This window comes from Penaeus japonicus, unplaced genomic scaffold (genome assembly GCF_977035675.1).
Source record: "Penaeus japonicus unplaced genomic scaffold, GWHDUDI00000001_assembly GWHDUDI00000040, whole genome shotgun sequence".
NCBI lineage: Eukaryota > Metazoa > Arthropoda > Malacostraca > Decapoda > Penaeidae > Penaeus > Penaeus japonicus.
The window spans coordinates 14,971,256-14,983,755 of record NW_028234442.1 but is presented as its reverse complement, the minus strand read 5'-3'; the positions used below and the strand labels follow the sequence as shown (position 1 = coordinate 14,983,755).

General features: G+C 39.5%; 3 protein-coding genes across 3 annotated transcripts in view; 2 read left to right on the top strand and 1 right to left on the bottom strand.

Moving 5' to 3' along the window:
• The window catches only part of LOC147466905 (uncharacterized), a 31,664-nt gene that overhangs the window by 1,804 nt on the left and 17,360 nt on the right, over positions 1-12,500 (bottom strand). The gene's annotated exons all lie outside the window — the stretch shown is intronic.
• LOC147466907 (uncharacterized) lies at positions 4,907-7,785 on the top strand. Its single transcript, XM_086533773.1, has one exon. The coding sequence runs from the start codon at positions 6,305-6,307 to the stop codon at positions 7,187-7,189; it is 885 nt and encodes a 294-aa protein (XP_086389899.1). The 5' UTR covers positions 4,907-6,304; the 3' UTR covers positions 7,190-7,785.
• Positions 7,896-10,990, top strand: LOC147466906 (uncharacterized). The gene is made up of 3 exons (XM_086533870.1): positions 7,896-7,997; positions 8,163-8,274; positions 9,642-10,990. Exons 1-3 carry the CDS (start codon positions 7,896-7,898, stop codon positions 10,988-10,990), a joined length of 1,563 nt encoding a protein of 520 aa, XP_086389996.1.

The following is a 12,500-nucleotide window of genomic DNA, read 5'->3' as shown; positions in this document are numbered from 1 at the left end:
TTCATATATTTCAATACACACACACATACACACACACACACACATATATATATATATATATATATATATATATATATATATATATATATATATGTATGTATATATATATATAAATATATATATATTCTTATATATAAATAAAAATATAAGTATATGTGTATATCCGTGTGTGTGTATACATGTAGATATATATACAAATATATGCAATATATTAATGATGTACATATATATACATATATATTTATATATATACAGTGAAGAGGAGGAAGAGGATGGGATATTGGGGGATTATGTACCTGATGTAGACCCCGAGGAGGAGGAGGAGGAGGAGGAGGAGGAGAAGGAGGAGGAGGAGAAGAAGAAGAAGAAGAAGAAGAAGAAGAAGAAGAAGAAGAAGAAGAAGAAGAAGAAGAAGAAGAAGAAGAAGAAGAAGAGGGTGAGAAGGTCTAATCAGCTGTGGAGAAAACGAGCATATCTCGTACATAGTCATTTCCCGTCCTCTGAGAATGCCACCGCAACCACCAAAGAGGGGATAATAAACAAAAAACAACAACAACACGGTTCCAGAATAAAAAACAACCACCTCGCAAACGCAGGAAGACACATGCGGGAAATCCCTTTATTCTGGAGGAAGCAAGCGACAGCGACAGCGATGTTGAAATTCATGTAAAAAATGTATATTTGATTGTATATTTTATATGTAAATAATGTATTATTTTCTAATATTGCATAACTACTAATAAAAGAGGAACATCCTGAAAGATATACTTCACTTTCATTTCCACCTTTCGCCATGTCACACCTAACTGCTCCATACCCTTGCTTTGGAGGTGATTTACTGAACCTCTTTGCTCACCCGGCAAGAATAATAATTGCAGGTGTTACCAATTCCGGAAAGACATACCTCACTTCCAAAATAGTTGTACATTATCATGAACAATTTGATAATATAATTATATGTGGAAGTGAATCACATCCTCTAGAAAAAGAACCCGCACTTGCAGGCAAGCTTGTTGTTAGTAAAGACATTATAGATCCCATCGAACACAAGACGAATCCGAGTGACCGCATTTTATATATACTGGACGATTGTTTTATAGAAGCGGCCAGCAATGACATAGTGAGCAATGCATTTACAAAGGGACGTCACGGAAACATATCGGTTATACTCCTTGTTCAAAATGTATTTATGAATGGAAAACATAGTCGCAACATATCACTAAACACATCTCATTTCATCTTGTTAAAACAGAGAGACATGGGACAGATCGAATGTTTAGGTAGACAGATATATGGCAAGAGCGAAGCCAAGCGGTTTTTAGAGTTGTATAAAAGGGTTGTCTTTGCAAAGCCACGAAACTATTTACTCATAGATCTTGGGTGTGATACTCCTGAAAAACTTCAGTTTCGCAGTAACATCCTTTGTGAATACTTTCCATATCAGATTGTTTACCAATGGTGATCAACAACAACACAATGCAAGTTCTAAAGGACTTGTATGAGGATTACAAAAAACCCTATGGATTGGGAAGTATACAGTCACTTTTAGATGCTGGTAGAACGGCTCTGGGAAAGAACATTACACGATCAGATGTGGAAAAGGTTTTAGCATCACAACGAACATTTACCCTTCACAAACATACTCGTAAAAAAATCTCGCGCCGTCAAACCATGGCCACAAGACCTCGCAAAATCTTAACATGCGATCTGGCAGACATGCGAAACCTAGCAAGACAAAACAATAAAACATCCTATTTGCTGGTATGTGTAGACGTATTTAGCCGTTACATGCAAGTACGACCGTTAAAAAATAAAAGCAAGACAGAGGTAGCACAGGCTCTGCAATCGGTGTTGGATACCGAAGATGCTAAAGGTTTATCTCATCTATTCACCGATGCCGGCAGGGAATTTGTGAATAATACAGTAGACACATTACTGCGCAAACGAAATATGCAGTGGTACACAACTCACTCGAAAGAAATAAAGGCAAGCATTGCAGAGAGACACGTTAGAACCTTAAAGGAGCGCATCTATAAATATCTGACCTTAAAAAATACACTGAAGTACATTGATGTTCTATCGGATATTGTATCAGCATATAACGCTCGCGCTCATGCGGGTTTGAAAGGTGCTACCCCCTTGCAGGTGCACAGACATTATACACCAGCGCAGTGGCAGCGCCTGTTTCGTCAGATGTATGCTCCTTCCTTAGATGGGACTATAAAAAAAAGAAGATCCACCCTTATCAATCAGAATCTAAAGACAGGGGATACTGTACGCATCGCTGCGCGTTCCCGCAGTGACACGTTTCGCAAGGGTTACGAAATACAAAACACTGAGGAGATTTTCAAAATCAAACGGATTGATCGACGTCAAAACGTAGTCGGCTATTATCTCGAAGATCAGAACGGTGAAGAAATACAAGGTTTATTTTACCGCGAGGAACTTGTTCCTGCGGTTATACCAACTTTTTATCCGTACAAGATCATATCCTCTAAGAAGAAGAAAGAATATCTTGTTCACTGGATAGGGTATCCAGACAAGTTCAATTCATATATAACAGCTGATGACATGCAAACATAGACCATGACAAAACAATCCCTTACACAGCGCTATGTAGATGTGTTGACGCTAATTTGTTCGCTAAAGCCAAAACATCGCTCTGATTTTATATTACAACTAGATAAAGAGAAAATCAACTGTATTGCTGAAGTGTTTTCAAATTTTTTGAAGAAAAATTTAACAACAGATAGAAACATCATCAAGAAATTAAAGCGATACCGCGAGGCAATTAAATCGGTAACGCTAAAAAAAACTTCTCTCAAAAAAAAGAAGAAAATCCTTTCATCTCGCGTTGGAGGTAATATTCTCTCCGTTCTGCTCCCTCTTGCTGTAAACGCGTTCGCCTCTCTCATCTAATTAGAGAAAATGAAAGAGTAGTGTCTCGTTCCAAAATTCACGGTCGACCGCCATTTAATACCGAGATCACACGCCCACAACAGCGATGATGATGATGGGGGGAAGACAGTAGAACCCCCGTCAATAAGGAATACATCGATCAAAAAGACAGGAAGGCCCGCGGGCGGCGGCGGCGGCGGCGGCGGCGGGGGCGGTGGATGCCGCGTTGGCGGGCGCAGCGCTTGCGCGGGCGGTGAGGAACGAGGAAAATGCCCTAGGAATACCCGCGTTTGTGTAAGAAAGGGAATTTCGCGTTCTTATACGAGTTCCTTGAGGAAAAAGAAAGCGCAACGCGATATAATTAATGAGACGATGACAATACCTCTTCCCTCTGTGGTTTTACAAAAACTTAGGAAAACGCCTTTAAATAGCGATCACAGTTTATCTGTAAATCCCTCGCTTGAGCACTTGATTGGTATTTTTTTTTAAACTTCGCAGCAGGATTATGCAAAATCTGTTCTAGAACATTACCGACAGCAGTCTTTAATAAGATGGGATAATCTAGGGCAGATACAGTCGCCTTTCTCTGGGCTGAATATACTTGATGCAATCAAGTACATGACGTCATCACCGTCGTCCTCGTTTTCACCTAAAGAAAAAGGATTATTAAAGGTGTTACCTAATTTTGCTCCAATACCTCTCGAATACGTGCGCAACCCTGCGGCAAAACGGTTTCTCTCGGAAGGTATGCGCAAAGCAGGTGCGAGATCGAAAGACCTAAATTACGTGAAAAGAAAAGCCATACCCACCTTTATGCCTACAAATGAAAAGATCCGTTGGAACCCTTATTAATACTCATATAGACTATATAAATCCGGCGATTCTTTCGATCTATTAGACCATTTTTGACGGTTAGAAGCATTGGAAAGCACAAATATGAGTGAAAACGACGAATTCTACAGTGTGAGGTCTTCGGAATGCAGTAATACCAGCCACTCAAGCGAGAATGTATCATCTCAAGTGCTTACTGGAGAACTCCGAAGAGAGATAGTAAAATTTTATCGCGCTCAGTTTAAACATGATATTATTGTATCCCTATGGGAAACATATAGAACTTTGCTCGGCAACCAGTCAGAGCAAATTTATCAGCAGGAAGCTGATGAAGCACTTGAGGACTTAACACTTGTTTCCCAAGAAGAAGTAATACGTGCAATTGAAAAATATCGAAAACATGCTTGTATTTACAACCAACAATCGATCGGTTTTGAAATGGGATATCGATTAACTACAAAGCTACGAAAGTAATGATCTCGAATATGATGTATCGGCAGGCAGCAGATAATTACCTCGCACTTGAGGTACGTCGGGTATGTGGGCGGAGACAGATAATTGACTTTGGACATAATCATTTGAGTAAACTATCTGTTACAGTAAATAATATTTCTGTTTATAATATAAGCACGAGTTTTCTTACCTATTGTTCAGACTTGTACTATCATTCATTGAATGCATTAGGGTTAGAGAAACAACATTCCCTTGATAGAGATGGTTTTGTTAATGGCAAGATGATTGCTGTTATGGATTTACAACCGGAGAAATTACAGGATGCAATAGCCATTGAAAATTCTGGAAGCCTCAGAATCGGCGTTGAATTATCACAGTCGCATGATTCAAATATTGTTCTATTCTTGGTAGGAGATACACAAGGTGTGATTTATGTTGATAGCGATCGCAGGGTGGTTACAGACGTTCGGGCATAATGAACTGTTACGAGGTAAAGGATATTTGTTTACAATTTCTCAGGAATAAATATGTATTACGGGGATGCTTTTTGGCTGATCAACTACCTGTTAGAAAAAATCGTAAAACTTATAATGAATTTTTTGTAGTTAACATCCTTACTTCTCGGCACAAACCGTCAATAATGGGACATTACGTATTAATTGTTAATGGAAAGTATAATATTGCCTACTTTGATTCCTATGGAATACAGCCGCATATCTATGTCTTAGACCTGTGTAGGAGTGTTCATTTGATTTGATTTAATTTTTTTGTCTTATACGAAAAGTTGACGTAGGTTTATTTCTTTTCAGCCTTTGAATCGAACAGCGACCTATATATAATTAACTGGCAGAGCGTGACTGAACTTCCTCAGAAGAGGAGAAGGGAGTGCGATCCTCATCCCATTAACTGCCAGGGTGAGCTTCCTCAGAAGAGGAGAAGGGTGTTGGATCCTCACCCCTCATTGTCTGAGAGGGAAGATTCGAAGAAGAAGAACCCTGAAGATGGTGTGCCCCCTCCCTTGGGACGTAGAAATCATTCTACTCCATCGTATATATATACCCCGGTTGATGCAAATTTATCACCCGAACCTACTCATGCACCGCGTTCCCCTGTGTATGACCTTGAAGATTCTAAGGGGTCTGTAAATCCTTATATAATATCTCCATCTCTGCTTAAGGACGTTGAAATTAGAACGGAGTTTCCGATATCAATAGTAAACAGAGAGGAGACATCATCTGATATATGCATAATAGATCTTACTAGTGATGAGTAAGATTATGAATCAGGATCAACCAAATTTAAAGGAAAATTTAATAAAAATATAATGAAAATATGTGTTTTTTCCTAACCCTCACACTCCTGGCGTCTCAGGTGAGCAGATAATTGGCTGTTGTGAACCTTACCTTAATTAATAACATCATTAACTAGGTTAATAACTAAGTCTCGCGCTTTCTATGGTAATTAAGTCATTACCGCTTGTGTCCAGAGGGAGGGGTCAGAGACGGTGGTGAAGGGGTGAGGGGGCGTGATTGTTTTGACCTCTGTAGGGTACCCATGGAGGGGGGAGGAGGGTTGAGGATATCTGTCCCGGTGTTAAGGCTGGAGGGAGGGGGGAGAGAGGGGGATGGGGAGACGGTCAGAGACGGAGGTGAAGGGGTGAGGGGGTGTTATGCACGTTCATGAGGTGAGGAGATCCGTCCTCGTATATTTGACCAAATATCCCACTCTCTCAAAGGTAATTCACCTTTTACCTGTTATAACACGTATGCTATAGGAGGGGGAGGGGGAGGGGGGGGGCGTGGTTGTTATGCACGTTCATGAGAGGAGGGGGGGGGAAGTTTAGGATATACGTGCAATTGAAAAATATCGAAAACATGCTTGTATTTACAACCAACAATCGATCGGTTTTGAAATGGGATATCGATTAACTGCAAAGCTACGAAAGTAATGATCTCGAATATGATGTATCGGCAGGCAGCAGATAATTACCTCGCACTTGAGGTACGTCGGGTATGTGGGCGGAGACAGATAATTGACATGACCCAACTCGGGTATAAAGAGAGGCGGAGGAAACAAATGAAGACATTAGGTAATATACCTCTGCCTCGAATATACAGCAACGATGGCGCAAGAAACATCTACGGACGCGAACTCAAGTGTTAGACGTCAGCTACAATTCGCTAAAATGGAGGGAGAAGAGGAAAGAAAGTTATCACCGTCGTCTCCCGAAAACTCGCGGCTAAATCATCTGTATCCTCTTGTTTTAAAAGAGGGTAACATTCTTCATTCTAAGTTGAATAGAGATACAGCTGTTTGTGCCATCGCCAACGCCTGTGGAAAGACTGCTTATGCAACCTCCGGTGTATTGGAGAGAGAATATGCACATGCAGATTTTTATAGAACGAGAAGGCGTTTGTACAACACCGCCAGAGCAATTACACCTGACCGAACAGCGACCGGAATAATTAGTGTGAAACAGGGTGAGCGGGGACCTGCTGTAATTTACCTTGTGGCTCATTTTGGCTTGGGCAAAGCTCTACAATATAACGATATTGCCATAAGACAGTTAAAGACAAGCAAGGACAAACATTATGTTGCCGGACTGGCCGGTGATACGCTTGATGATCGCTTGAAAAATATGAGTGTGTGTCTCAATGTTTTGTTTAACAGGCTTGAAGAGCTGAATATTCGAGAGATTATATTCCCTGTTGAAAATGAAGGTGGCAGCTGGTGTCAAGAATATGTTTCTCTCATACAAAGCTTTGCCGTGCGGTGTATGTCTTTGAAAATACGTACAATCTTAATGAATCAAAAGCCTCCGCTGAGACCTGACGGTGAAAATGGGCAGCGAAAGCAGCGCGATAATTATGGAATTAGTAGTGGACGATGGTCGCCTGGAAATGAGGAGGGCGTGAACCGAGTGTGCTACAGCGGAGATAATGAACTTTGGTCACCTGAAAATGAAAGAGCGATGAAGCGAATAAGAATGTCGGAAGATAATGAATGACATATATCCCATTGTGTATTAGTATGATATATTCTGTGTATTTTTATCAATAAAACTATTTTTTGTAATCCCTTTATTTTATTATCATCTTTAACTTCCTTATAAAAATGTCGAATTAGCAGTGAAGCTCTCAGTCATGGAAACTGATAATCAATACATATACATTACAAGCAATGCTTCTAAGGAGGTCTTTCCCCAAAATACCTCCCATGCTTTCGAAAATATTATTCCACCATTAATGTTGGATTCTTCCTTGGATTATGAGGTGGCTTTAGTCAATTTTTTGTACCCTAAAAATTATTATAGCATTTTAGCAGACGATGATAATTTTGCTATACAGTTTCTCAACATACCTGCTAAAGGTTCGCACGCGCTTCAAAGCGGTGTATTTGAAAACGTCGTTAACGTGTGTAATCAAAATCTAAATACACTCCAGCATAATATATTCAAATATGTTCCCAAATTTAATATGCTAGGGAGAACGAAGAGTGCACATTTAATGATAGATCTGATAAACGATGATATTATAAATCAATTTGAGGTGGTGCTCGGAAGGAATGCAGTTAAAAAACATATTCCTAAGGGAAAGTTGTTTACATATGATTGGGATTCAGACCGAATTCGTGTTGAAACAATATTTAGCGATTCAGGAGCGAGCTCAGATGAACGATGTTATCATGAGATTGGCATTCGTTTCTCTCGCCGCATGGCTCATATACTAGGGTTTGACGAAAGGAAAACCTATACTTTTTATGTTTCTAATGCAGGAAGGACTGCTCAAGAAGAATGGTTGCTTGTGCAAAATAATGTAAGCATGAGACCACCGAGAAATGATGGAGGGGTTGATTATATCTATATATTTTCAGATATTGTAGCACCCTGTCGATTTGCTGAACAACAGGTTAATATTTTGGATGCTTTTGCCTTGAAAGATTCGAGTACGAAGTGATCTACACCTACACTTTATAAACAGCTCTTAAAGAAGAATATAAATAGTATAGGTGTGCGCATTACCGATCAGAACGGTTATCCAGTGGTCTTTGAAGATAACCACACTCTTACGCTTATACTGCACATTAGACCTCGTTAAATCTTATTGTATATAAACACCGAGCATGCATATATTTGCTTATTTTGTAGCGAAACACCGTTCAGACCTATTCGCTCCTTAACTAAAGACAAGACAATATATCTATATTTTAAGTTAACGTTCGCTAATTTCAATATCTACCATGTATGCTAGAACAGCATTCGTTCCTCCCTCGACGTCGGAGTTCATGGCAATGTTTGAACAACCGCAGACTCAGCTGAAGCCGTTGCGCGGGGGAGCTCAGGGCGATATTAGCATATATAAAACTTACGATCATTATCGAAGAGGAGCGGGATTATCGTCTTTTCTTGGTAACATAGGCAAAAGGTTAATTCCTTTTGTTTCTAAACTTGTTAAGCCTGCGATTCTCGATTTTGGTTCGGGTGTTATTGACGATATGAGGGAAGGAAAAAATAGCTTGAGATCTATGAAAAAAAGAGGACTAGCAGCTGTTAAGCAGTTGGGCGCTATGTGGTATAACGCGTAAAACACAGTGTCACGCAGACATATACCACATGTTGGGTACTTTGACCATTTGTCTACACCCCACTTCCATGGGAAAATCACAGTGCCACGCAAACATATATCACATGTGGGTACTTGACCATTTGTCCACAGCCCATTTCACGCCTCGTTGGCCGTTATCGGTCGACCTGAGATGTCTTTCCCAGGCTCAGCAAAATAGTGAACAACGAAGTGTTGTGGTTTTGGTAGGCGTGTCCTACATCTAAAGAAATAACTTCATTGGCCTAGTACTGTGTTGAAGGGGCGTGTATAGTGTGAAAAAGGACCAATGAAGAGAAAATAAGGAGATGAACAACATAGAATAACCAATGAAAGAAAAGTACCGAGAAGAGCTGAAAGCCAGGAACGCAAAAGTTAGGCACTCGGTGAACAGACCTGACCCTAGGCGCATCTGAACCTGTAACTCGGTGAGTCGCTCGAATAATTCTTAGACAGATCTCCCAAACATATAGTAGACACAATCTAGAACCAAAGGCTTGCTCAGTATAGAGTAAGTAAATAAATATTGGAAGCATTCTTTCACTGTTCCTTTTATAATCTATCTATTAAGCATAAGAGATCTGACACTCTATAAAAGTCAGTGGTAGCAGGATACCGTTTAATTGTGGAGTATTTAATCTTAACTGATTAAAGTAAAAAATTAATGTTATAATATGAGTGAATATCGACGGTAATGCAGAAATACAACAGCTAGAGCAATGAGAGGTGGCGGTCATAGAAAACGAAAGAACATCAAAAGACTTAAGATTCGCCCTAGTTGTTCGAGCTATAAAAAAGATGTATTTTCCCTTGCGTAGTCAGTTATAGCCTTGCCTTGCCGCTGTACGTAATAAACAGCTAGGGAAGTATCATCGCTGACAACCATGAATCAGTATAAAACACCGTTATCATCTTATGTTGCCGGGGTGAGCGATGTGTTCCCTCGGTCAAATAGATTGCGTATGGTTGAATCGGGGATTGAGGAAAGGTCTGAAGTAGATGTACTACCATTTAATGCGGGAATAAATGGATCTATAACAGATAATTATGCAGAGTTTAGATGGCCATCTGGACAGAATTGTTATATAGACATGTCTAGGCTGGTTTTAGAGATTAAAGGCAGCCTGAGGAAAGAGGATGGCAATTTGTTAGGTAGTGACGACCACGCGGTGTTATGTAACTCTGCTATGCATTCGCTAATCAAATCTGTATCTGTGTATTTTAACGGTCAGCAGGTGGAACAAAACCCTTTGTATGATTTCTCATCCTATGCACGCTTAGAAACGAACATGTCTCCGTCACTGAAAGAAACATTGGGAAGAAACATGTACTATTATGACGCATCTGACATACCGAGAAACTATACAGACAGTTATTTTACAAACGCTAGCACAAAAGAGAAAAACGTAATGAACGATGTAAAGGCTCGTGGATTTCATTTCATGGCACCGTTATTGTTGGATGTAGCAACAATGGATATGTATCTTTTGGATAATGTATCTATGAGAATACGGCTCGAATTTGCAACAGATAAATTTGTTATCAACACAACACCGAAAGCTTCAGAACTGAATCCGGTGGTGAAGATAGACACTTGTAAATTACATTTAACTACACTCAAGCCTAGAGATTCAGCGAGAGAGGCTCTTAACAAATCATTATATCATGGACCTCTCAGTTATATATTTAATAAAACGCTTTATAAAACATATGTAATGGCGAGTCATCAAACTCAACTCGCTATCGATATGCCGTGGGGGTCAACTATTCCCGAAAAGTTATCCCTCTTTATGGTTGATATGAAGTCCTACGCAGGCGATTACACAATGAATCCTCTACACTTTGGACATAATCATTTGAGTAAACTATCTGTTACAGTAAATAATATTTCTGTTTATAATATAAGCACGAGTTTTCCTACCTATTGTTCAGACTTGTACTATCATTCATTGAATGCATTAGGGTTAGAGAAACAACATTCACTTGATAGAGATGGTTTTGTTAATGGCAAGATGATTGCTGTTATGGATTTACAACCGGAGAAATTACAGGATGCAATAGCCATTGAAAATTCTGGAAGCCTCAGAATCGGCGTTGAATTATCACAGTCGCATGATTCAAATATTGTTCTATTCTTGGTAGGAGATACACAAGGTGTGATTTATGTTGATAGCGATCGCAGGGTGGTTACAGACGTTCGGGCATAATGAACTGTTACGAGGTAAAGGATATTTGTTTACAATTTCTCAGGAATAAATATGTATTACGGGGATGCTTTTTGGCTGATCAACTACCTGTTAGAAAAAATCGTAAAACTTATAATGAATTTTTTGTAGTTAACATCCTTACTTCTCGGCACAAACCGTCAATAATGGGACATTACGTATTAATTGTTAATGGAAAGTATAATATTGCCTACTTTGATTCCTATGGAATACAGCCGCATATCTATTCTCCCTGGTTGCAGGCATTTATCGATCAATATCGCGAAAAGCGTTTCCTTAACATTAGCAAACATTTGCAAAGCATCGATAGCTTAACATGCGGTGCATATGTAATTTTCGTAATGTATCACATAAATTTGCGTGGGATAGAGCATATTACCCACATTTTACAATGTATTTTTTCAAAAAGCGATTTTAGATATAATGACAAGAAGGTTATAAAGTTTTTGTATAGGAATTTTACAATGCCTCGTTGTCAGCGATTATTTTGTAATCGCTCTCTAAGCAAAACAGAGTGTAAAAAATTATTTTGCGGGTAAAAAATAGACAGTCAGCCTCCCTCTCCTCCCCATCCCACTGCACCTCACCTGATGGCGAGGGATTGGCTAGACAACACATGAGCCCTATAATTATCTGTTTTTTCAACTATAAAAGACAACTCTCAAAGCTTGTGCTTGACATACTGTCTTCAGCTGTTGACCTTGAAAATGGACTCAATCATTGGTGATATTGTTTGCAAAAGTAAGTTATTTCTGCTTATTGTAACTTGGTAAAATATGTTTTAATGAGTTATACTTGTGTGTAATGTTTTTTTTTCGATAAGTATTTTCAGTTTCGAGGGTTAATAATTGATGTTTCTTATTTCTCAGCTCTAGGAATGGACAAGGAGCCTTGCTTGCTTAATATGTGCGGATCTGCTGAGCTGTCGCTTGTTGATAAAGGTATGTTAATAATCTATATTGTTATATGTCTTAGACCTGTGTAGGAGTGTTCATTTGATTTGATTTAATTTTTTTGTCTTATACGAAAAGTTGACGTAGGTTTATTTCTTTTCAGCCTTTGAATCGAACAGCGACCTATATATAATTAACTGGCAGAGCGTGACTGAACTTCCTCATAAGAGGAGAAGGGAGTGCGATCCTCATCCCATTAACTGCCAGGGTGAGCTTCCTCAGAAGAGGAGAAGGGTGTTGGATCCTCACCCCTCATTGTCTGAGAGGGAAGATTCGAAGAAGAAGAACCCTGAAGATGGTGTGCCCCCTCCCTTGGGACGTAGAAATCACTCTACTCCATCGTATATATATACCCCGGTTGATGCAAATTTATCACCCGAACCTACTCATGCACCGCGTTCCCCTGTGTATGACCTTGAAGATTCTAAGGGGTCTGTAAATCCTTATATAATATCTCCATCTCTGCTTAAGGACGTTGAAATTAGAACGGAGTTTCCGATATCAATAGTAAACAGAGAGGAGACATCATCTGATATATG